This window comes from Miniopterus natalensis, chromosome 1 (genome assembly GCF_054644295.1).
Source record: "Miniopterus natalensis isolate mMinNat1 chromosome 1, mMinNat1.hap1, whole genome shotgun sequence".
NCBI classification, from domain to species: Eukaryota; Metazoa; Chordata; class Mammalia; order Chiroptera; family Miniopteridae; genus Miniopterus; species Miniopterus natalensis.
In genome coordinates, this window is record NC_142081.1 from 98,873,135 (window position 1) to 98,900,157 (window position 27,023).

General features: G+C 38.4%; 1 protein-coding gene across 5 annotated transcripts in view; it reads right to left on the reverse strand.

Moving 5' to 3' along the window:
• Positions 1-27,023, reverse strand: part of NEO1 (neogenin 1) — a 275,123-nt gene that overhangs the window by 22,937 nt on the left and 225,163 nt on the right. For all 5 annotated transcript variants that reach the window (XM_016201544.2, XM_016201537.2, XM_016201561.2 and 2 more), the window contains exons 11-22: positions 26,531-26,669; positions 23,413-23,462; positions 22,311-22,458; positions 19,057-19,167; positions 17,795-17,989; positions 15,012-15,107; positions 12,399-12,574; positions 12,178-12,316; positions 10,175-10,282; positions 8,765-8,959; positions 4,819-4,887; positions 682-829 (exon numbers count right to left, since the gene is read on the reverse strand). In XM_016201544.2, the coding sequence (XP_016057030.2) occupies positions 682-829; positions 4,819-4,887; positions 8,765-8,959; positions 10,175-10,282; positions 12,178-12,316; positions 12,399-12,574; positions 15,012-15,107; positions 17,795-17,989; positions 19,057-19,167; positions 22,311-22,458; positions 23,413-23,462; positions 26,531-26,669 (1,574 nt within the window). The remainder of the gene's footprint in view (positions 1-681; positions 830-4,818; positions 4,888-8,764; positions 8,960-10,174; positions 10,283-12,177; positions 12,317-12,398; positions 12,575-15,011; positions 15,108-17,794; positions 17,990-19,056; positions 19,168-22,310; positions 22,459-23,412; positions 23,463-26,530; positions 26,670-27,023) is intronic.

Here is a 27,023-nt window from a genome sequence, read left to right on the forward strand (position 1 = left end):
TATAGACATGTTCCAGGGGACTACCAGCAAGGCTGGACATGGTCCACTTTCCTCTCCTGATCTCTCTACTTGGCTCTGTGACTCGAAAGGTTGAGTAACATGAACTATATCTACTTGGCAATCCTGCCCCTGGAGTCCAGTTGGGTTTGCCCAGTAGAAGGCACAGACAAGACACTGGAGGGTCAGAGATGCTTTTTCTCCTGCCCCTCCCTGCTAGGCTAGAGGTTGTCAGTGTCTCCATTCCCACCATCACATAAGCTTCTGTCCAAAGCCCTCTCCTACCACTTCAGATCTCTGAAAATAGCTCTCTTCTTCCAAAAGAACTCTTACCCTTTCAGGCATGAGGGTGACAGTCATAGTCACCATCTAAGGTGGCTGGCCATTCATTGCTGCTGGCCCTTGAACACTGCTGCCCGGTTTTCCATAACGCCACCTAGGACTTTGTAAATGATCCCTTCATTAAATTCTTGTTCACCCCTTCTGAGTGTGCCTCCTCTTTCCTGCCAGGACCCTGACAAATACACATAAGTGGAACCAGTCTGCATTTTCTTCAAAAATATTTATGACATCACATTTCAAGTGTTTTATGTTTTTCTCTGTATGCAACTCCAAATACAGAAGTCACATAGAAGCAAAATAACAGATACCAAAAATCTACAGGCTACATTTGGGGCTCCTTACTTTTTCTGGTGAGAGGTGGTGCGCCTGGTGCAAAAGACAGCAATGACCACAACCACCACGATGGTGATGACCCCAACAGAGATGATGATGACCAGTAGCATATTACTGTCCAGAGGAGAGGTGGGGCTTCCATGGGGGCTGTTACTGCCTGGAGAGAAAAGAATGGTATGTTAGTATTAGAAAATTCTAGAAATGCATAGAGTCAGGCTATAGAACCTTCATGTGAGTAGAGATACTTTGTATGAGCTTCTTTCTAATGCTCACCACCGCGCCTTGGGTAAAAGTGTCTAATGAAAACGGCTACCTCCTTTAGATCATGAAATCCAGAAAGCTGAGTTTTTGCCCTATGAACATTTCTCAGTACAGTGCTTTGCACAAAGCCATTCAAGAAAAGCTTCAGAAATTATACTGAATATTATACTTGGAAAAATAAAGGGTCTTCCCTTGTGTCTTATGTCATATATAAACTCATCTTATAAAGCACCATTTGTAAATTATTTAGTTTTCTGACTTTCGAAACTATTTTTAAATTGTACATTCACAGAAAGCAAAAGTTTTTTTCCAAAATATGTCTGAGATCACAAAAAATTACTTCAAAAATAAAGTCTCTCTGTTTTTATAAAACAGTTTATGCAGAGTTAGTTCTCTTACTCCATTTCAGGAAAATGTAGGTCTGCATGTATGCATTAATTTGACAAATAGTTAATGAGTGGTTGCTAGGTGCCAGGCATTGTTCTGGGTACTAAAGATGAGGAAGCAATGGTGAGCAACAGAGACATGAATGTTGGGGTGGGGGTGGAGCCAAACGGTAAGTCACAAATTATTAGCAATGAGTGCTATGAAAAAAATCAAATGGGGGCTATAATACAGTAACTGGGTGGCTATTTTATATTGAATGGTTGGAAAAAGCTTCTCTGAGAAGATGGCATTTGAGCTGAGATTTGAATGAAAGGAGAGGTCCCACCATATGAAGACCTGCAGGAAGAACACTGCAGAAGGAGGGAACAGCCTAGGGGAAGGAGCCTAAGGCAGGAATGAGCGTGGTGTGATAAAGGAAGAGAAAGGTAGCCACTGCTGCTTAAGCAAAGAGAGAAACGCAAACTTCAAGGGAAGGAAGTGAGCAAAAAAGGACAGAATGGGGTTGGAGAGGTGTACAGGGGCCATTTAGAACTTTGAGGAAGTTTAGATTTTCTTCTTCATTATAATAATAATTATTATAATAACAACAAATATTATTATTACAACAATGATACTTATTATTTTCCCAACTGCTTACAGGATGGGGTCCAAGCTTTTTTGGAGGTCTTCTGTAACCTAGCTTTTTTCTAAGTTCTTTTCCATTTTCTGAAGCATTTTTTTGCTTCCCACCTCATTATAAAAGTTATGCATGCTCATACTATAGAATATGGGCAATCCCACCATAGAGATCTAACCACCATGGACATTTGATGTCTTTCCTTCTAGTTTCTCTACCTCTTATCTTTCTAACAATCAGAGCTGTACAATAGGAGGACACTGCTTTGCCAAGTAATGAGTGTTTAGTCACTGGAAGTACATAGAGTCATCCTATCAGGCTGGGACGTTGTAGGATAAATTCCTACCATGAAGCTGTTTTTAGAGAAAAAGCTCTCAAAGTGAATTTCATATACAGCCTGGTTTATAAACTTATGATCTAATCCAAACAATACTAATTGTGGGAATCCTTTCCATAACATTGGATTAGCTGACCTTCCAAGTTTTGATGTTATGATTTTATAGGCTACATCTAAGCACAGTGCAGAACCTGGGTGATTTAGGAGAGCTTAAGAGCTTATTCTTCTACATTTGGTTCAATCATTTTTATCCTTCATTTCTGAGAAAAAGGTAAGCAGATAAACAACTCAAATTGTACACACTGACCTTAAATAAAATAACATTTTAAAAAGTAAAATAACATTTTTATATTTGGGGAAGACTACAGAACTAGGGGCCAATAAATTAGGCCATATTCGGGTTTTGCATGAAACTTTTATTAATAGAGCTGCTGGGCAGGGTATGCAATAGGGCAGGCATTGAAAGGAGAGACTGGGGAGCTCTCAGGGGTTAGGAGGAAAGCAGAGGTGGGGCTGGAAAGCAGTTGTTCTCTGCATTCAACAGAGATGAGTTCCCATTTAACATTATTTGACCTCTAACTTTGAGCTTGCCAAAATCTCCCTTCTAAGACAGAGTAGGAGTGAGCTCCCAAAGGGAGCATCAACCCTTCTACCAGGGTCATTACGATAGGCCATTTCTTAAACTTCCTAACCACCTTTTCCAACTTTACGCTCTTACCTCCCCAACTCATTCTTCACTGTTTACTAACTATAGATACTCAAAAAACAGAGAAGTCATAGTTTACCAGTATCAGACATCTTACATATGTTATTTATAGGATGAAGTTCACATTTCTCAGCACTTGCGCCTTTGATAGGTTGGTCCTAACCAACCTTCCCTAACCTGAGAATCTTTATCCTGCCTCTATGCAGTGTGATCCCTGGTGACAGTGGTTGTTTTATATTGCCAGGCCTTTGCACATGCCCTTTTTGCTTCTTGGAATGTTTAACCCACTCCTTGACATTTACAATCTCCTATGCATCCTTTAAAATCTGGGTCAGATATCACTTCTACAAAGCTTTCCCTTATCTCTATTAGGTTGTATGTTACTCACTCCTTTTGCTCCCATAGCCTATTATATAGAACCCGAATCTTTAAAAAAATGTATGAATGAATGAATGCATAAATGAAAGAAAAGACAAAGAAATAATTACTTTTTTCACAGCATTTTTTTGCTTCTCACCTCATTATAAAAGTTATGCATGCTCATACTGTAGAACAGTATGAATATTATATTGTGGACAGAACATAAAAGTAACATATGCATCCCAAGAGAAAAAAAACTCACAAAGTCCTAGAACTAGGAGATTAAAAATTTCTTAAAGCATGCAAGTTTGTCTGGTTCTCCAAAGAAGAGGCTGATTTCACAAGTGTGGGCAGTACCACTTTCTTTTTAATCCTTACCCGAGGATATGTTTATTGGCTTGAGAGAGAGAGGAAGAAACAGAGAGAGAGGGAGGGATGGGGGGAGAGAGGTGACAAACATCAATCAGTTGCCTCCTGTAGGTGCCCTACTGGGGATCGCGAACCTGAAACCTAGGTATGTGCCCTGAGAAATGAACCTGTGACCTTTTGGTGTATGAGACGATGCTCCAACCAAGTGAGCTACCTGGCCAGGGCAGGGCAGGACCACTTTTTATTTAAATAGAGAGCTAGATATTAAGAGATCATTTTATTTTCACAGTTAAGAGTAGGAGTTTCCAGGGGACACGCCTTTTTCTTCCATGTCTTACAGGAGACAGTAAGGATTATTTCTAGCAGCTATTTGTATGGATTTTCACCAATACCAGATTTCTACATCTGGAATAGAACCTGTGCCTTTTAGACTGTGTGTGATAGTGGAAAAGGCACAATGAGATGTCAGAAGACCTGGGTTATGATTCTAGGACTTCCATAATTAGTGGGTGGATCCAGGCAGATTACTTCTCCACTGAGTCTCTTAATGTTTAAAATGGGAATGACACTGGTTTTCCCTGCTTGAAAATGATTTCATGTCTGAAAGTAACTTACAAATGGTGAAGTTCTATAGAAGAGTAGGTATCATCATTAAGTAATTAGAAGGCACCAGCTCTTAGGATGGCTATAAGAGTGGGAAAGATTTTTTAGAATTCCCAAACTAAAAACGCTATAGTAAGTAGTCTGGGGAGAAATTAATGATTCTGAAGCATTTCTTTGGCTTGGGTGGTGGCTAATTCCACTAAATAATTTATTTTTGAAAACAAAATTCTAATTTTTTTCTAGAGGCAGTAGGCAAAAGGAAGGCTTGTTTGTTCATAATTTTAAGTTGGATATGGGGGAAACAATTTTATTTATAGACCCCATGAATAGGTTTGCAGTAATTCAAGAAATATTTGCCAGGTAAGTGCCTAAAGCTAACTCTATTAAATAAAAGGAAATAGGTAACATGCTATAATCACTGCACACAAGCTATAAGGCCATTTCAAGATGTCAAGCAGAATTGCATCAAGCCCACAGTAGGCAACAGGGCCACAGGAGGGGCTTTACCGCTCATGGGAGGTTTGTAGTCAGATCCCAGGTCTGGCAGCCGGCTTCCTTTTCCTGCAGACCCTGAGGCTGAAGGAGAAAAAAAAAAATCATGTCAGTAATGACCCAACTCCAGGAGTGACAAGTCCACTTCACGGCTAGTGAGCGTTTTCTATAAAAAAATATTTTCAGTCTACTTTGTTAATGAGAAAAGGAAATAACATATCAACAACCGGGGAAAATATAGTCTATTGGTGCAAAACAAACTAAGTTCTAGCTTTCTATGCAATGAGGCATCTGAAAGGCTGACACCCTTTCCATGGCTGTATTTAGTGTGCAACTAGACTGCCACTCACTATTCATAAGGTGGGAACATACCCCACTTCTCCAGCCCAGGAAATAAGTTTCTGAAAGGTGGCTCAGAGCACTGATGCAAAAGTAGCTTCTCTTGGAAAAGGAACCAAGAAAACCAGTTTGATTAGCTTCTGCAATAAAGAACCAGACTCTTCTTTTCTCAAATTATAAAGTTGCCTTTCCCTAAGCAGGAGCAGGAAGACAAGCGGAGGTTTAAATTGGGGTCTCAGTTCCTGCTCAGTCACCTAAATACACAAAAGATCGAAAGACAAAGTCTTTACTCTAGTTGCTCACAAAAGACACTCTAACCTGTCATCAGGGAACACAGTAAGGCTGCTGACCTTAGGCTTGAGGCCACTTCACAAGTGGGCCTCAGAAAATGCAAATATCAGTGTTTTAGAAATTCTTATCCCTTTTTTTAAATTCTCAACTGAGGATATTTTTTTCCATTGCTTTTCAGAGGGGGAGTGGGGGTGGGAGGGAGAGAGGGATAGAGAGAGGGATGGAGGGAGAGAGACAAAGAGAGAGAGAAAGATAGATCAATGTGAGAGAGACACATCGATTGGCTGCCTCCCACACATGCCCCTACCAAGGCCAGGGATCGAGCCTGCAACCAAGGTATGTGCCCTTGGCCGGAATTGAACCCAGGACCTTTTAGTTCGTGCGCTGACGCTCTAGCCACTAAGCAAAACTGGCCAGGGCACCTATCCTTGGCCTGGGATTTTGTTCTTCACATTTATAGAAAAAGCTGCTTGGGTAAAGCAAATACAAGGAGTCTTTTCCCAATAAAGCAAAGATATCCCTCAACCCAAAGCTTGGGGCCAGAAAGTAATATCAGACTTCTCTTGAAGAGGTCGGAAAGAACTGCAAAGTAAAAGCTGCTCCTCAAAGTTAAGCTCAATGCTTAACAGACTGTCAACCCTTGCATACTGGCTCTACCATGCACTAACAGTGTGACTTTTGGCAAGTTTAACTATCCTGTTTCCTCATTATAAAACAGTAATAATAATGGTATCTACTTCATGAAACTATTGTGAGCATTAAGTGGAAATTTAATCCTATAAAATACTTTCAGTGCTGCCTAACAGGCAGTAAATGTTCAATAAATATTAACTACTATTATTACAAGTATAATAAATCTTTAGGGAAGAATATATTCTTTCTCTTTATAGAGGCAGAGCGCATGAAGCTTCAAAAACACTTATAAATAGTAATTTATATAAATTAAACTTGGCTAGAAATTCATAAACTAGATGTGTTTCTGTAAAACATTGGTGTTAACATCAAGTACTTCTATAAATTATCAGACTTGAAGGAAATGAAAGAAATTAAAATCTGAAGGTTTTTGTGTGTAGTTCTTTTAACAGAATAAATCTAGAGACAAAAAACAGTGTTTTCTATGTTTCCTCAAGTTCAAAACCCCAAAAGGTAACAGAAGTTCTTGGGTATGCAAAAGGGCACACGCTGGAAGTCAGCTCACTGTCTCTCCCCAATTGCCCGTTCTAATCCCTTTACCCCCTTACTTCTGCTGCTGCCATCCTCCCAAATGGCACACACCACACATCAAGGTTTCAGCTGTTCTTTTCACTATGAGTAAGTTTAGCTGGTGGAATGACCTAGCACTTGTAAGGCTCTTCATGTTTAAGTGCCCTTATTTGTCAGGTAGTCCACATTTACGACAAACTATCTAGAGATTCATATTATGTAAATAATTGCCAAAGAACGCACTTTGCAATAAGCTGGTTGGTTTAATTCCTGTATTTCCCAACATTTTTTTCTTTTAAATTTAACCTATGAACAAGAAATCCCAAGGATTAACCAAACACCAAATATAAATATGGGCAAAGAATTTTTAAATATCAGAGGTGGGGTGCAGTTCAGAACTGCACTCTGGCTTATGGCATGACGCCAGGAAAGAACAACAAGCACATTTATATTCTGTGCATATACAGAATGGTTATTTTTCTTTTCTTACACTTAAGTAAAAGTTTCTACCATGATTAGGGTGCCTCCCTCCCCCATATGAAAGCATGTGTGCAGTTTCTCCAAAGTACAACAAAAGACTCATTGAATGCAAACACATTTCTAAAGCCCTGAAACTTGAAACCTCAAGTTCTGACTCTTCCTTGCCATTAACCAAGATCCAAAGACTGTATTTCTAATTACTATTCTTAAACCATGAAAGCAATCATCAAATTTTTATTGTTCTTTCTTAGTATAGGAAACAGATATCAACTTTAGCTGAATTCCCAGAGATGAAAATCACAAAGCACAGTTACCCTCCACCACAGTAACTATGGTGTGAAATGACCTTGCTGATATATAATTTCAGGTGACAATGAGGCCCATGCTTCCTAGGTTTCCATTTAAAATTGTTTCTATCGTCTTTTAAAGTGAGAAGATATATTTAAGGGAAGAAATGGAAAAGGAGCTCTGCATCAAGCTTATGGTAAGAGAATAAAGAGCACGAATATTGTCATGGATACTCATAGTAGGGAAATTTGTAGCAGCTTTGTGGGAGGAGGAAATAGGGTATTCACCGAATTTGATTACAACTTTTCATTTACAGATACTAATAAAATCCTATATGCTACAGATTGGTATGCTTGCTCTCATCATGGCCGAAATTGTTACAGAATTTCAATATCTTAGTGCTAATCAGACCCACGCTTAAGGCCAATCTCCTACAGCTGTAGAACTCAAGTTTATTGGACTCAGGTTTCTTTTTTCCTGCCAGTCTATTTCAGCTCCCAGCTTTTCAGATACCCCAAGTGCCTCAAACATGGACTCAACTCCACTTTGGCCAATAAATACATGGTTTTGAACACAAGAAAAAAGGAAACAAAAACAACAAAAAGCCAATAATAGGTCACAAAAGAGAGGAAAGGAAAGAGAGGCCATCTACTCATTTACCTTGATCATTAGGCATTTTATCAGAGGAGTCCGCTAACAGGCCAAGCACAGGGGAAGAAGAAACAAGAGCAAGGATCACAAGTTTTGAAGATGGGACAGGCAGAATTTTTTAAAGGAAAAAAAAAAAAAAATCCCATAAACTTCGAAACAAACTGAGTCTTTTTTTTTTTTTTTTAAATACCAACAGAAGAGAAACTCTATATAGCTTCCATATTTCCAGAGACTCAGTCCCCGACTAAATTTTATTCCTAAGCTCTCTTGGTTCAATACTTTATCTTCACTTTCTTATCTAGAGTTTCTTTAAAGGGCCCCCTTCCTACCTACAACGTCTAAATTAAGCCTTTCAGGTTGGGAGTTTGCATGTGTTGAAAGAGAATCATTTATCACAATAATATGCTATTGCTCTGTATGGGAAAAGAGAATCAATCACACCTGATCTGACTGTAAACAGCTCTACATCACTGCCTTGAACAGACTGGAGTCAGAGTTCCCTCCTACATGATCTGGTCAGGTCAGTGACCTAGGGAGCACCGCTCTGGTGGTCAGTGGTGAGTGAGGCATTATTCTGAGGTAAATGCACACACTGTGACTCATCATAAGGACTTCTTATTATCATCCACAGTCTCTACATGCTAAAGTGATATGTGCAAGCACAGCCCCACTAAAGAGACACATTATAAAACACTGCGGGGAACCTTACCTTTAGGTGTTCTAAATTGCACAGCGTCAGACATGGGCCCCATGCCCTTTGAGTTCCGAGCCTGGATTTTGAAGTAGTACGGTGTGTCCAGTGTTAGCTCCTGTATCTGGTGAGTCAGCCTGTTGCCCACAACAGGTTCAATAACCCAATCATGTATCTCTGCATTCACATCTGTGCTGTAATATATGATGTAACCTGTCCAAAGCAGTTAATGGAAAAAGAAATCTTATTTCTGCTTTTTCTTTCGCAATCAGTAAGTCAATACAGATATATGTTAGAGCACAAACAAGAATCAGTTACAGAATGGTAAAATCCATTCAAAATGCTCCTCTAAACATAATATAGAGAAAAACCACAATTTACACAGTGCCAAGCTGTGAGTTATCATCTATATCAGCAGTTGAAATAATAAAACTAATAAAAGATAGAAAATATAGGGTTAAGTATCTTCAGGAGCTAGGAAATCATAAGGAAAACTGAATCACTTCAATATGTTAATATTTAAATAATGTACTTTGGTCTACAATTAAAATAATGCAGTTTTGAAAATCGATAACGGCCTAACATGCTGTTTTTGTCTCACCAGTGTGACCTCCTGGGATAAAAACTCCTGGGAGAAGGGCAGCAACCTTTGTTAAGTTCTCCCAGATTTGGGGCGAAAGTCACAGTGATAACTTCCACCAGAGGGCACTCAATCTCCATGGCTGAGGCAGAGAGACCCACAACCACAAGCCTACCTGGCCCATACAATGCATTACTGGGCTTTAAAGACAAAGGACAATGCAATGCAGGCCAAGTCATGCTTGATTCTTTCATGAAAGAAGAAAATTTAAAAACCTAAAAGTGACAAAAAAGACCAGGAATTTCTGGAAAGTTTCTATTGAAAGCCGAAGCAGAATAATACAAATATATACACTTTCAGTATTTTTAGGCCACCCTATTCTTACCAAGTAACTTCGGAAGGCAAACCCCCGTTCCTCAGTGTATACCTATAAGGAACAGAGGTTCCAAGGGGAATATTTAACAACTAAATCCCTTTCCTCCTTGACAACGCTGAGGAGGACAGTGTTTATGGTGGAAGGTTCTCCTCTAGAAGTCCAAGGAAAAATTCCTGATCCCTTCAAAGTCCTAGGTCAATTCAAAGTTTTAACTCTAGTTATAAAAGAACAGGAGCTAAAGTAGCCTGCCTAGAGAGGGAAAAGGAATTAAAAGTGTAATGGGCTTTTTGGGATTTAGGGTAAAAGAGCTGAATCTCTGTTCACTGGCAATTCCCTAAAGAATTAGGCAGGGTCTTTAACTTAAAGCAGGCCATCCAGTCACAGGCAGACTCCCGCTTCTCCAAACAGAGCTTTCCTTGAGTGCTTCTGCCCAGCAGGAAGAGGGAACAGACACACATTCAAAACAACTTACCTGTAATTTTGCCATTGGCTTCAGAAGGAGGCTGCCAATTTACAATTATGGTCCTAGGTTTTCCCTCTTTACTCACAACTGTCACATCCTTGGGCGGAGAAGTAGGAACTAAAAAATAACAATACTTTTAATAATTCCTGTCCATTTCAATTCTATTCACCATTTCTTCAACCCTTCCCATTTGTAAGTTACAATCAAGGGTACAAAAAACGTAAAGCCTCCTGACTTCAAAGAACTCACAGTCTATCTACAGATAGCTCAGATAAAAAGAAGAATACGCAAAATATCAGAGAGAATACCACACTACGAAGATACAGAATTGGCATCTCAGCTGGCGTCAGGGATATATATGGTAAGTAGGTAGGGAAATAAAAAAGGCACTTTACAAATCATTTTTCACTTAATGTTTATGGCAGCTTGAGAGGTAGTTACCACTGTCCCTGCTTGACCGATAAGGACACTGAAAATAAGGAAAGTTATGTAATTTTCCTAAGATGACGTTCCTCTCCTAATTTGGATTATTTTGTTAGGATATTTTTAAATGTAAAATAATTTTTTCTCTGACCTATAGTTGGCTCTCCAAACCAAATGTTTGAAAACCCCAAATTCCTTCAAAGAACACATGATTTATAAATTGATGTTTATTATTTGGAGTTTGCAATAAAAACATACTGTCAACTATTTGAGCTTATAGCTCTGAAATGTAAAGCTGTTTATGTAACAGAAAAACCAATAAAATAAAAATGACTGCATTTCTTGTTTCCATGTTAGGGCTGAAAACTTCTAATGTACAAGTAGGGAAATAAGCAAATTAGGAACAGCCTTAAATTTTCTCTTCCTGAAGGGCTAGAATCCTCCCAGTATAAAATGGAAGAAAGCCTGGTGAAATGCAACATCCTATGGAAATACATTATGTCATTTATTAGCTAATGGGTTGGAATTAAAACAAAAAGATATTCTTAAAACTGGCAAAGAAAGCAAAATCAAGGTCTATGTAAGCTTTTGTGCACTATATTTATAGCTCTCTAAATCCAAACCCCTTTCTCTGTAGGAAGTCCTACCCACTGTTCAGAAGACAGAAAGACATTAGGGCCAAGCCTTTTGGGATACTACACCTCAACTTTGTCATTATTTATATACAGGAGAGAAAAAATAGGAGGCTGGAATAGACAGAGACAATGGTTACACATGTCTCCACGCTGGGAAAGTACAAGAAGTAGAAAGGTAGGCCTACAAGTGAGCAGAAAGCAAACAAAATCTCAAACCTGGACGGCCTGCTTTCCCCTTAATTTGCTTAACTGTCTTTTTTCTTTCATGTTTACTTACAGACAAAATCCCTAAGGATACTCCAGTGGGAGATTTTACAAGACACTAATTGGTTTGCAAGAGAGCTATTGGTAAAGTGCTAGGCTCCAGCAAGCACAGCATTGCAGCTGCTTGGTGAAGGGCAGGCCGCTTCATCTTTTCTTTCTCAAGTCTCCCAGTAAAGCAGGACTAATGACAATGACCCCTCCCATCTGCACAATGCTTTCTAACTGAGCCTGTGCTTTCCCATCTGCTCCTTTCACCCTAACAATAACCCTATAAAGTAGGAAGGGCAGAGGTTATCACTCCTTTTTTATAGGTGGAAGAAATAGAGATTCAGAGAGGCTGAATGACTTATGATCACACTCAGTAGATGGCTGACCTGGGATTGAACTCAAATCTCTTGATTCCTAAAATCTAGTATACTTTATATTATCCTGTTATTTGCTAATGTTCTTGTGCAATGATTAAAAAAACATAATTCACCAGCTGAAAAAGCGAACACTGAATTCCAGCTGTAGTTGCTCACTGCATTCGGTAAATACATTAACTAATGCACTCAATTTTTTTCTTGATTAGTAAAAGCAGGTGATGTTAACTCTCATGACTTGGAATGTGGCACATTAGCAGGGACTTCCACTGACTTGTATCTTGCAGAGAAGAAATGCCACATGACCTAAGGTTCTGACAACACATACCTAATTCAAAGGTGGTCCCATGGGCTGTCATACTCCATGTGCTTGATCTTCGACCTTTGGTCACCATCACAGAGAATTCATAGAGTGTATTTGCTTTTAAACCAGTCACCAAATAACTCAAAGTAGTTGCATTTGCATTCTGGAAACACAAGATTCAAGAATTTTAGATTTAGAAAATATCAGTAATTAGCTTTTCTCACCCACAGCACATGTGCCAGTACCTTGTACTTGGTGTTTGCTGGGATGTTGGTTTTCCATCGGACTGTGTAGTACCTCGAGTCTGTAATCTTCTGGTGTTTGGGCAGTGAATTGTCTGCCCACGTAATCCTTATGGTGTCATGACTCAGAATGGAAGCCTGGACTCCCACTGGCGGCATCATGGGAGTGGGATCTGGCACTGGAGTGTATGGAGCATTAATAACAAATAAATCAACCTCAGAAGTGTCTGGGTAAAAAGTAATTAAAAAGGGAAGTGGATGGGGAGGTAAAGGGACATTTGTAATATTTAAACAAAAAAGGGAAGTGGAATTTTAACGTAAACCAAAAAAAAGGGAAATGCAGGGTAATATAATGGAATGAAAGGTGAGAAATGAGAAAGAGAAAGAGAATCCAGAGTTAATAGATAACCACCATTCATCTGTATTTCCACTTGTGTTCTTTCAGAAAAACATCTAGAGAAACGCTAATTATATAGTCTCTGCTGTATTCTGCAGGTGTATTAAATTTTGATAATCCAGTGATTATATTAACACATTCATACTTGAATTTTCTTTAAATTACCTGAAAATTCTACTTCCTGTCCAAACAAAATTATGAAAAGATAAAAGTTGCTTTTAAAATTAAGGGTCTAATTTCTAAGCAAGCAACACAAAGCTCATGATATCACAAAGCTCACAATATCATGTTTTGATATTCCAGTGAGTTTTTGGGACACGGCTTATCAATGCATATCACCGGACATATAAGGGTACTACTCTCAAAGCTTCATCTTGAATGTTAGCCAATGGCAACCCAGCCTGGCCTGGGTATTCAGGGTATCTGATACCCACACAAGGTTCAGTTCAGATCTGATGTCCTGCTACACTTTGTCCAGTAAAGTCATTGATGAATCTCAGTAAGTTATGGGAAATGCCATAGTTATGGGTCCAAGTGACACAGTCTTTCTGAACTTTAAAAATCAGAGTATTTATCTGATACAAAGGAAAGTCTATACTCATGTGCTGTCCTGTGCCACAGGCAACAGACATGTTCTCATTAAAAGAGGCCAGAACAAGCACAAAGGCACTGAGGACCATGAGCCATGGCAATACAGCAGGACCCACTTGGGCTTGCCCAACTCTTCCCGTCAGGTTTTCTAAGCATACACACGCTGATTTATTTTAACGTAAGGTTTTAAAATTGGTTTTCCACGTGGTTATCATGATTAGCCCTTGCTATAATTCAAAATCTGAAAAGGCCAGGGCCTTCTTTATGAATAATTGCCAAGCTAAAGTAATAGTCTCCATTTGTGTATTTCCTGCACAATGAGGACTAAAAATAACAGAGAACAGCATGCATCATAAACAAGGGCTCTGTCCAAAGATTAGGCCACATACCACTTAGTTACAGAAAACGTATTCAAGGTATAAAAATCATCAGACTTTGAGAAAATTTTTTATTTGTAATGACTCCTGGAAAAAAATAGCTAGGTCGCCTGAGTCAGGAACATTTACTTGTGTATTTCTAGCCAGAAGACTGTATTTTTAAGCCACATAAAAGAATTTCAAATTTGCTTTTTTTCCCTATTGCAGGCTGTTAAGAAAGTAGAAAACTACTTATTTAATATTTTTTTTTTATCTTGCCTTTTTTCCTTTATGAAATGCCAAAGCTATTTTTAAAAGCAGTTATAAACTGTAAGCACATAGGAGCAGAAGACAGGACAGAACGACCAAATATGTAGTCATGATGTCGGTCTTTTAAGTAAAAGCACAAAAAAAGGAGGAGATTATCATTTTAAAAAGAATAATGCAAATCTGTAATATTATATAAAGTATCCAGAAGACATAGCAGGAAATACAGATTCACAATTCCGGGAAACAAATGAAAAAGAGCAATTCTGAAAATGAACAAATTCTTTGATTTTTCAGTACCCATTAGAACAATTTACAACTCTAACATATTACTTTGATAAACTGTCTCATTCACATCTAAATTAGGTGCTTTATACAGCTATAGAAATTTTACATTATGTGTATAATCCTTTAAAGATATTTTAAATAAATTACAAAGAAAAGAATATTTGGTCCTTTTAGTAATATACATATAGTTGAGCAAGTGGATAGTATATCTGACTTTATACTCTTTATATAAAGCTTATGAAAAGCACATACAAAAATACTTTCCCAACCAACTCAGGTGACTAGTGAAGAAAATTTTGGATTTATCAATCATATACATTTATTGCTATCATCAGTAACCTATATAATCCCTCCAGAGATATGGAGATCTTTTCATTTTTTGACTCACTTTAGTTATAATCCACAAAAACCAAAAGATGAAGAATCACTTTTAATTCTCTCACAACTATGCTTTCTAGATCCCAGCACATTAAAAAAATGTGTTACATATTTACATAGAATTGTTTACATGACAGGATTGTTAATAGTTTCTAAAAAGTAAAACAGGAATTAACAGAACATTGCATACCGAAAGCCCATATTCCTATTTGAAGCCTGTGCCCTAAGCTGCCATATACTTTTCCTCCCACTGATATCTAGGTGGCAGGCTTCATGCCAACATTCTACTTAAGCTGATGGAAAAAAAGCTGAAGACCAGAGATGGACAGTATACCTTACCTGTGTGAGGTCTGGTCACAGCACTCTCATACAGGGGGATGCCTTCACCCACATTGTTGAATGCTTTTAAGGTAATCACATAGTGAGAGCTGGGATCTGAAGGAAATAAGTCAAAATACTTAAAAAAAATTCTCACTACAGAGTTTAAAAAATTCATGGGTGACTGTGCATGATCTTAACTGCAGAGGAAATCAGGAGGGAAGATTTAAAAATATTTTATGTGAGAATATTTTGTGGTGTGGGAAATGTGCGATGACCATGTACACAGTACAGCAGGCCCCAGAGGGGATACATTCCAAGAGCCCCAGTGGATGCCTGAAATCAAAGATAGTACCAAACGCTACATGTACTATGTTTTTTCCTATGCATACATACCTATGATAAAGTTTAATTTATAAATTAGGCACAGTAAGAGATAACAATAACCGATAAAGTAGAACAACTATAACATACTGTAATAAGTGCTATGTAAATGGGGTCTGTCTCTGATAACCAAACTGACGACTGAGACGGCTAAGTGACTAATGAGCAGGCAGCATATTGTGTGGATAGGTCCCTCGAGGGAGAGATTTCATCACACCAGTCAAAAGGGTGTGCAATTTAATACTATAAATTGTTTATTTCTGAAATTCTTGACTTAATATTTTCAGGCCTTGGTTATTGTGGGTAACTGAAACCAAGAAACAGTGAATAAGGGGATACTATTGTGTAGAAAAACTGTCTGGGATCAACTTCCTGGAGTTAGTACTAGGAGTATGGCTGTGCTTGAATTCTCTCTTGGCCTCAACTAATTGATGGTTTAGTGATGTTATTGTATAGTGTGGGGCTTGCATTAGAATGAGTAAATAGAATTTTCACCTGTTGAAAGCCCACAGATAAAGTTTGAAATTAAACAAACCCCTTTCCTTCTCAGAAGCACAAGGACAATGACTGGAACAGCCAAGGTAGAGAAGTAGGAGATAACTGTTAACTCAGTAATTGCTGAATGTCCTTAACTCTTGGGGGGGGGGGTGGGGCACTCCAAACCTCATCTAGCCCTCATGCAGACTTCTTGGTAGAATAAGATATGGCCCCGAATTACAACTGGCTTGGAAGTGATGGGTATTTCAAAAGTCCAGAGTCCAAAATGAAAACTTGGGCCCCACTGGTGCTGCAGAGTGGTGAGCTGACCCATACCGCTCACTTCTGGCAGTTGGACAGTTTCCCAAAGTGGTCACAGTTCAAATGGTCTGCATTACTTCAAAAGCTTAAAATAGCTACTTTGCTTGGTGGCCCGCTCTTGAGAGTCATACAAACGGGAACCTGGTCTTCCAGTGGCAGAAAGAATTGACAACAAATGGAATCAACAAGACTTAGTCCTTGACTGGTGAGGAAAAAGGAAAAGGTGATGGATAGTTTGGGTAACATGATAGATGGTGAAAGTCCTTTACTGAGATTGGGGATAGAGGCAGAGCAACCATGATACACATTTTTAAGCCCCCATTCTATTCCCACTCTTCACTCTCTATGTGCTTTTAGTCATTTCCTTAGCTTGGGTTATCATGTATGTGCCATCAAATGTAATACCTATTTCTAGTCCAGACCTTCTGATCACCAAACCTCCAGATTAAACTGTCTGGCATCTCTACTTAGATGTCTCAAATCTCTTTCTTCTGCCACTTCAGATCTGCCCCAGTGTCCCCTAGCTCATAAATAGCACTTCTATGCTCCCTGCTGCTCAAGTCAGAAACCTGGGTGTTATTAAGACCTCTCTTCTCCCTCCTCCACTGTTATGCAAATGATCAAGTCTTGTTGATTATACACACTTGCCTCTCACCACTCTGCCTTGATCTGCATGCTCCATCTCTCAGTTCAGTGAGCACTGTGTGCCTCCTAATACTGGGCCTTCACTTGTGCAGCGGTTCCCTAGATTGGGGACAGGCCACCCTTCTTCTTTACCTAGACAATGCCTATTCATTTTTTTATTATTTTATTTTATTTTTAAATATATTTTTATTTATTTCAGAGAGAGGAAGGAAGAGGGAGAAGGGGAGAGAGAGATGGAAACATCAATGATGAGTCATTGATCGGCTGCCTCCTGCATGCCCCCTGCTGGAGATCGAGCCCGAAACCCGAGCATATGTCCTGACTGGGAATTGAACCGAGATCTCCTAGATCCTAGATCTATGCTCAACCGCTGAGCCACGCCCAGCTAGGCTGCCTATTCATTTTCAAGGGCTCATCCCTTTAAAACTGGATTAGCCTCTCTAGTTACACCCCATTTCTCTTCCTCAGCACTCTAAACAATTTCAATTATTTCAAAATTCTATGATTTCTAATATTTGGGATCATGTTTAGTTGATTTTCTGCGCAGTCTTTAGCAACATGGGATCCTGGACAATGTTTTATCATAAAGGACGTTTATGCGACAGCCAGTAAAATATGCATAAAGTCTATAGATACTGTGTCAGTGTTAATTTTCTTATTTTGGTAATTGTACTGTGGCTATGTTAGAAAATGTCTTTGTTTTCAGGAAATGCACATTAAAGTACTAGTGGGTAGAGAGGTATCATATCTGCACTTAATCTCAAATGGTTCAGAGGGAAAAAAAGTACATATAGGAAGACAGAGAATGATAAAGCACATGTGGTAAAATGTTAACCTTTGGGGAATCTGAGTGAATGATTAACAGAAATCCTTTGTTCTATTTTTCAGTTTTCTATAAAAACAAAATTATCACACAATAAAAAGGTAAAAAGAAAGCAATCACATGTGCAATTACTTCCTTTACTTAGCATACACACCCAGATTTTCGATGGTGTAATAGCGCTGTTTATAGTCCACTTTGATGGTCTGTGCATGTGGGCTGCCAATGCCATAACCAATGGCATAACCCCTGACCACAATGTTCTGGTTCTCTGGAGGAGTCCAGCTTACTACGATGCTGGTGACAAGTGGGCGGACATGAAGAGAACTAGGTACTTCAGGAACACGAGTTTCTGCGGAGGAAATTATAAGAGCAAGATGAGATCCATCTTCCTTTGGAATATTTCACCACCCTTGGGGAATGGTGTTCAATCTCATGCCAAATTATTTGGAGCTAAGTTTTTTCCATTATGCCCAAGAATTCAAAGAGAATACGTATATATAGTAAAGTATGGGCCACGGTTTTACTGCATTCTAAGAAGGAAAACAAAACCCAAACAGCTTGAAATACTAAACACTGCAATATTAATTTGGAAGGGAAGACAAAGCGATCCAAGAACCTCTGTCCAATAGAGAAAAACAAATAAATTGACTTTCAATAGTTACCCATTCTTCTCGTTCCCACAGCTGATTCCCAAACTTACCAGGCAGAAACGCCAACTAATTAGAAGCCTGTTCTCAACTGGTAATCAAGTATCACATTACAGCAATAGTATTAATTATGTACTCCCCTAAGTAATACGGTAAGTCAGAATATATGAAGCTTTAGAGCCACAAATTGATTTAAATGGTGGGAGACCAAGAGGCTTAAAAGATGGCACTTTACAGTATCTTTCAAGGCATAAATTGCTATCTTAATTTAAAAATTAGTAAACCAAGAATTAGAATAGGACCCAGGGCCTTTTGTTTCCCAAGTACAGCACCTGTCTCTGATAAAGGTGCATACACCCCCCCACATGGACTGAATAAACAAGTGAGAAAAAGGGCAAGGTGCCTAGGACGAAGGGAAGGGAAACTAATGAAATACAGACAAGACTCATGTGGCTCAGCTTCAACTTAGATCATCTATACACTTCATGGCCTTGGTGAAAAACAGACATAAGGTGCCTGTACCTTTTCATTGGTTCTGGTTCTGCTTAAAGAGACAGTTCTCTAAAAGCCACTGGGGGGGGGGGGGGGGGGGGGGGGAAGGGAGGAAATGGGGACCAGGAAACTTGCTGCGTTACAGGAATGACAGTAGTATAATACATTAAAGTTCACAGATTAAAGCAATGTACACCCCAAATCTATGGCTTTCCAGTTAAACTCACTTGACTACAGTTAGTACCTTGCTTGTGCCAATCCTGCCAATTGTTCTTACCATCTAAGTCACTTTCAAAAGTTTCAGTAGACAGCCAGTCAGTAGCCGGGCCTGTGCCATTTACTGTTAGAGCAGCCACTCGAAAATTATATTCAGTCCCCCGATCCAGACCTGAGACCCAAATGACAAAACAGACAAGTTGAAACAACAGCTTTAGAAAAACAAAAGATTAACAATCTCATTAAAGCAAGTATCTCATCCACCAACTCAGTATATAGCTACTACTTTGATAAAATTTTAGTTAAAGTTAATACAAAGCAAGCAATACATAAATACAGCACAAAGGAGCTCCCACCTCTAAAGCAGAGGCTGAAGCCCACATAATATAAGAAAACAGAAATAAGTAAAGCTCCCAGGAGATAACAGATCTTTTAAAAAGAGCTTGAAGGCATTTTAGAGATCATTTAATGCAGTCCCTTCATTTTGTTACTAAGGAAGCTAAGGCCAAAAAGAAGCCAAGGATAATGGAAGTTATAACAAATGAACAAAATCAGCTGGTCTCAGAAGATCAGAAAAGAATGCAAGATGTAACTCCTACCATATTACCTCTGTTCTCTAAGTCACGCCACAACCACAGAGAAAAAACTTTAAACACCAAACACGGCCTACCTGCCCATAAGTATACATAATATATAAAAAAGGGATAAAGCCTTTCTATTATACAACCTTTTATATTTACTATCAGCTAATGAAGTACATGATTTACCAATGTATCAAAGGCAACAAAGATTCAAAAAGTAAAAGTCTACCCTACAAAGTAGAGCAAGAGTCAATAATATGGTCAGCTATTCATATATTTGTGAATCCATTTTTTCTTTATTTTTTTTTATTGTGTTAAAATATACATACAATTTACCATTTTAAACATTTTTAAGCGTACAGTTCACATGCATGCATTTTTAGAGCACTTAAACACTAGACATTGTGGTAGGTCTTATTAGGGTTATGAAAAACTATCCTACCTCCACATATCCAAATATTGAGATCTTTGGTCAGCAACACAGTACAGGAATTCGAGACAAAGAGCTACTGAAAGAGAACTTGGCCAGGATGAGCCCTGGCTTACTTAATCAATCCTGTCACATGGTGTAAGAGGAGAGATGGGAGGTTCTGTTCTCTTCAGACCATCCTGAATGTTTGCCCACAAGAAAGCAAGAAGCAAGACAGAAGGACTAGCAAAATGGCTGGGCCCAAGTCACTTTACCTCCCTGTCTCCTCCCTGCAAACATGAACCAGAAAGAGCCAGAGTGGCTGTACATGTATTTACAACTGTTAACAGGGAACAATCAGGACTACTAGCAAACATGGCTCAACAGAGGTTCTGAAAGAATTTAACCAGATTATCATGCCCTTCCCTTTGGGGAGAGTTAGAACGTAAGAAAGCAAGTGAGCAAGTGAGAGAGCGCACGTGAGCATGTGCAAGAGACCCAAATGTAAAGAGGTTAAGAGCTCCTCTTCCCCAAAGTAACCGACGGAGTTCACAGACCAAAACTAAGGAACACAAATCATATTATAAAGATATGGCAGAAAATGTTAAGTGGTACAAGTGGTACAAAAGGAAGAAACGACAATTACTGCTGGCTAAAACTTAACCATATGGTTACTGTTCAGTACAGGATCCTGGTAATCCGTATTATTCTCTAATGCTTATCAAGCTTCAAGCCAATGCTTTGAGAGAGCAAAGATCTCCAATTTGCTCACTATTTTACACCCAGTGCTAGCCCATGCCAATAAAAATTCAATAAAGTCTCTTAAACAAATGAATCAATCTAAATATGATTTTAAAATGCAAGAATTTTCTTGATAAAGAAAAATCTATTTTTACCATGAAAATGGTATTTTCCTTATATAGCAAATGTTTCATTGAAAAAATGAATAGCCTTCTCATGGGCAAGGACTGTCTTCTATTTTTATGTTGTTAGCAACAAGAACAATACCTGGTATACTGTAAATATCTGCTGTTAAATATTCAAAATAAAAGCCTTACAGGTGGGAAATGTTACTTAACTGTATTTGAAGTAAAACCAGAAACTGGTTTTTAAGAACATCTGTGAGCAATTTTACAGTAATGCTTCTTTAATGAGGTTTCTCAGCAGCACTCACAGCAGCAATGTTTACTCTACAGAAAGGAGAAGACTGGCCCTGTGGAGACAAGTCACCTTCTCCTGTTTTGAAAGGAGTCAGTCCCATCTATGAGATAAGGGGTAAGGAGAAAATCTTCCTAGATTACTATAGTACACTGTTTCACTGTCATTGGCTGTCTCAATATTTAGAAACTCATAAAGAAGGGAAGACTCATTACATTTTTGACCCCAGATCTCGGTTCTATGAAGAACCCGGCCCCTGGGGCATAGGCAAGTGGTTGATGTCAAGCTCCTCTTAGCCTTTCAATGTCTACCCAGGAGGGAAGCAATGTATGGAACGCTTAGAGTTCCCCAAGGGTGATAAATTAATTCTCAGGGCTTGGATAACAATGACAATACCTCCAATTTTTATAGTTTTTGTCTACCAGCTCTGCTAGAAACCCCAAAAGGGTTTCTTAAGGGCATCTGTCTCTTTTCTTTGTAGGCACAGACCCAAATATCCGAAGAACAAAAAGCACTTCATCTCCCTCCCATGGTTCTCCTGCAAAGCCAACCTGCCCTTGCTAAGCCAAATCAATTTCTTCTACTGAGGAAGGAAGGGGGTGTTTCTGTGTCATCTGTAGGGGAAATCCATACTAGAGATGGATTCAGCTATGCCACCTGCTCTGACGCACATAAAGGAAAAACCACAGAAGAGAAGCTATCCCTCACAGAATTTTCTAAAACTTTATTGTGTCCCTAGTAGCAAGAATGACTATTGCACTGCTATAGCTATTCACAAATATTGTTTCAGGACACATACACACGAGTGGTGTCAGCGTTATAAAAACCATTTTGTACACTCTGCTAACAACTAGAATGAGCAAGTTCTTTGTATATAGCTTGCTTTAACTTTTATTTCAGATTACAAAAAAGCAATATATCTATCTATATAGATATATAAACAAAGAATACAGAAAAACACAAGGAAATAAAACTCAATCTCATCATTCAGATATGGCAGAACTTGTAAGAGTGTTTTCCATTAATTTTCATCAAAGTTTTACAAATTCTTTTGAGCCATTTTTACTTTGTGCAAGTCAACAGCTCCAAGCGGTAATTAGGCTAGCATAGTTCGGTGTCTGAGACAGATACCATCACCCAGCTTTGCCTATGTGCAGAGCAGCTCACCTTCAATCAGCTGAGAGAGCTGTGTCCCAGGCACCAAGGTCTCAGTGACATCACTCTTTCGGGAGGCCTTTCGGTAGCGAATCTTGTAGCCAGTAATCTGCCCATTTTGTGTGGCTGGAGGAGGTGGCTGCCAGTGAATCATAATACTCTGGAAAGAATAAGTTTAGAGGGGAAAGACAAAAATATGTCAAAAGCTTAGTCCTGTTTTATGTACTATTACCCTGAATTCTGTGTAAAGAGAAGGAACATAAAGGCAGTAAGGTGATTAGTTTTATTAAGTTATTTAATATAAATCACTCAAAACTACTTTTTAATTTTAAACCCCCAATGGTCAAAGTGAGAGGTTATATTTGTGGGCAGTATACACTGGGCCCTTGATCTCCTGGATGTTTTGCCAGAATGAAGACACTGGGCAAAAGTTTCAAAAAAGTTTTCAGACGAAAACTAAGGTCATAGGCACATGAATTAGAAAGTAAACTATTGTTAGGTGTAAGGTTCTCTTCCTATCTCAATTGTGGAACAGCTGAACTTAGGTGATTTCTGTCTAAAACTCTTCTAAAGGGGGATCAATAATTAACAGCTGGTTGTTTTTTTAAGGAAAAGGAGTCCAACAGTACTTTCTGAAAGGACTGAACAACTCAGTTTATGTAGCCCAGAAGGGGCTCTGGACCTTTCGAGAGGTGTACATGCCTTAAGTGTATAGTGAGCATGGCTAGGAGGGATGGTTTTAGCATCTGTAACCATCAGGCATATTCACACTGGGCTCATCTCACAGGATGAAGGGACTATGGTATCATAAACAACTTCCTTCCTTATACCTAATCACCAAGGTTCTGGACGTTAAGATCAAGAAAGTAATGATTTACATAATACCAATAAATTTGCAGAAAGGTCGAAGTAATTTTGGCATCAGAGAAAGGCAGTAAAGTTAAACAGAATAAACTGAAGTTGGTTTCTAAGCCCAGCTTTACTTGCAAGTGCAATAGCTAGGTCACCTTATTTCCTGATAATGATTGTTTTGATAAAGAATCTCCCTCTCTATAAGCCCTTCTGAGTCTTAATAATATACCAGTAAAAATGAGCAACGGTAATAAAGTTTTACCTTTGAATTTCTTACTTCTAAGGACAGATTCTGAGGAGCAGCACTGGGAACTGGACAGACAAAAAAATAAATAAAATTTTTTCAGTCACCATCATTTGACTCTTCTTGGCAGGACTTCAAACAATTGCACATCTCAAATGCTGACTATGCAACCTGAAGGTCTAAATGCAGCTGTCAGTGCCCTCGTGTTGACAGTAGTGTGTGGGTAAGGTGTGGTCATGTTTGATTCATTTAAAAAAATGAAACACCTTCATATATATGCACCCATACCCAAGTCAGGTTGTACCTTTGGGAAGTCAGATAATTATTTCAAGGATGTGACTGACTTTTGTAGACCCCAGATACATTCTGAACCTTCAACATATTATTTTGACCATTCCTGGTGATAAGATAGCCTTATCACCAAGAGCCACAAATTTTTCTGGAAACAAGTCTAATGAATATGGCAAGTGAATGAAGTGGGCAATGTCACTGTAAGTCCAAAATGGGATGGACATAAATCGGTGAGCTTGTCTTTCTAGTGGAGCTCCAAAACTGGTTTGGAAGGCAGTTCCCAAGTAAAGCAAAGAGTTATTTAGGCAATGACAGCTTCAGTGAAGTGACCATCTGGCTTCCCAAGAGGCCTGTATAGCAGGAAACACTCATTTAGATGTGAGAAGTTTGGGCCTGTTGCTTAAGTAGACAGTAGCATAACTTCAGTTTCTCACATATTAGAAAATAAGACAGGGGTATCTCCAAGTCTATGGTCCACACACCCTCCAGCATTCCTTTGTAGTAACTAAAGCAAGCACAGAGAATTCAAGTAATCCTATTGGGTTTCTTCTCTGCTCACAGATGCTGACTTTAGCTCTTCTCTCCTAGTCCGTCTATGGGATCTTCTCTTGCCCTTTCTCTGACATTTGGTGACCAGGTATACAACTAAGTGCCTACTGTGCTATAGGCTTCTAAGGACAGAGACTATTTCTTGCTCAATGTTGTATCTTGTACAAAGTACATCAGGCCTCAACCCTCAAAGGGTGTGGAGTAGGACTTAGGCACCAGTGCTTTGAAAGAAGTCCATGAATGGTTCTAATGATCTTCCTGTTAAGAACCTCTGACTTAGTTGCAGAGGCACTCAACATAGTTGCTGCTGTCTTCATCATCATCACAGCTAAGAGTTCTCTGTGCTCTTGCATGGCAGGGACTTAATCCTTATAATAATTCCACACAGGGGTTTCCATTATTATTCCCACTTTATAGATGAGGTTCAAATCTCTTGTCCACAGTAATTATTTCAGATAGCACAGGAACCAAAATGTATCTACTCCCAAGTGCTGCCCTTAACCACCATGCGCAGACACATTCAGTTCCCTGATGGGCACTGTAATCGACATGCCAACTCACTTACCGCACTTAAAATTAGCTCGTGTAGATTTTAAAGCCCCCTCAACTTTTCCCCAAAGTCTTGAGCAATTGGTTTATATAGCTGGCTAACCAAACTACAGTTTGTATTTATTTTTACCAATTTATCTTGAAAAATGTTAAGCACAGAGAACACAATAAAAATTCAAGAATAATACAATGAACACCATATATGAGGGTGTCCCAAAAAAATGTATACACACTTTAACAGCTGATAGTTCAATTGATGTTTCTTTCTTCTCAGGTCTAATCCATTGGAATTAATAATGGGTTAAAAGTGTGTATAAATTTTTGGGGACACCCTGTATTCTTTTCCTGAATTCACCAATTATTAATGTTCTGCCACATCTGCTCTAATTTTCACTATATTTACAACACATATTTATCTACCTACAGATGGTTTCCAAGTCATCTGAGAGACAGCTGCAGTCACCATGATACTTCGCTACTAAATACTACAGTATGTATCTCCTAAGTTCAAAGATATTCTCCAACATAACTATAATACAATGATCACTTTCAGAAAATTTAATCTTAACACAAAATATTATCTAATATACCTAATAACACATCTAATATTTAATATTGCCTAATATACCTATTTAACATCAAGTAAATGTATCAATAGTGTCCTTTATTTACTTATTTTTACTGCTAGATCCAGGAGCCAGTAAAAGATCATATCTGTTTTATATTATTTCATGTGTTTTCTTTAATCTAGATTCTAGAATGAGTCCCTAACCTTTTTTCTTTCATGAGACTAATTCTTTAAGAATACAGGCAAGTTCATTTTATTTTTTGCAGAATTCCCCACAATTTGGATATGTCTAATTGTTTCATCATGATCAGATTCAAGTTAAATATTTTTCACAGGGATACAATATAGGGGAAATAGGCATTGTGTCTTTCTCAATGTCTCATATCAGGACATACATGATGTCAGTCAGCTCTGTTGTTGCTGACGTTATGTTTGACATTTGCTTAAAGGAGTCAAACTATAGCTTTTAAAGCATGCATGTGTATATATAAGGGGTATATACATATACATGCATTTTTTAGAAAAATAATTTTGTAACACATTGGAGTTAGGTGAGTTTCAGGAAATAATATATACAATTACTAAGTACAATACATGCTGTTATTTTCTGTTCTATTGTAAAAGTATGTATTTTTAAATACTGGTTCTTGACCTACTCAATCTCTTTAGCAAGCTGTAGTTTGAAAAATACTGCTCTAGGTAATGGGTATATGCACATATATAACTTACCTTGGAAATTCAGCTACAGGTGAGAAATGAAACTGTCCTAAACATTGAGGAATTATAAAGACCTACTTGGCATGCCAATGTGATTGCTAAGTAGAGCAAGGCTAGCGTCACAGCCCTTGCATAGTCTGTGTTATGAACAAGCAACAATATTTACTTATACAAAAGCCCCTACTAAGAATAAACACACTGAGAAGCTATTTGGTACTAGGCACTACCATGTTCTATGATCTCTCACTATATCTTTCAGCAACCCAATGAAGTTGGTATTCTTTACATTTTACATTAAGGAAACAGACTCACACATGTTAAGTGATTTGACCAAAGTCACACTATGAAAAACAAGTACTGGGATTTGAACAGGATCTTCTTGACATCAAAGCCCATGACCTTACTACTATGCCCCCAGTGCCCCCAAGCAGAGTATTTTGTTCCAAAGGAAGAAAGACTGACCATCTGATGATGTTTGAACAGCAACATCTTGTGTGGAGACTCCAGGACCATGTTTATTGTAGGCCACCACTCGGAAACTATACTCTGTGTATTTTTTCAACCCATTAATGGTATGGGAATGACTTGAAACATCAACATCCTTGAGTAAAATAAAAACAATTTACTTTATACAACTCACACCAAAAGAAATGTTACAAAAAAGAATGAACTATACAAATTCTATATTTGACACAATACTGATTTTTATCCTTTATACAGAATGTTATTTGTCAAAGAGGATTAATCATAAACACTGCCAATTTACTGAGAAATATTGCTTGGTGTCTAGTTATCCTTGCTGGTACAATCTATAGAATAAACCTGGGCACAAAGAAATACAATCTGTCAACTTTTCATTTCCTATACCTCTTTTTTATCTCATATTTCTAGACTAACAAGTATTGAAGTTTTGAAAATACAGTTGAACTCTATTATTCCAATCAATGGATTGAAA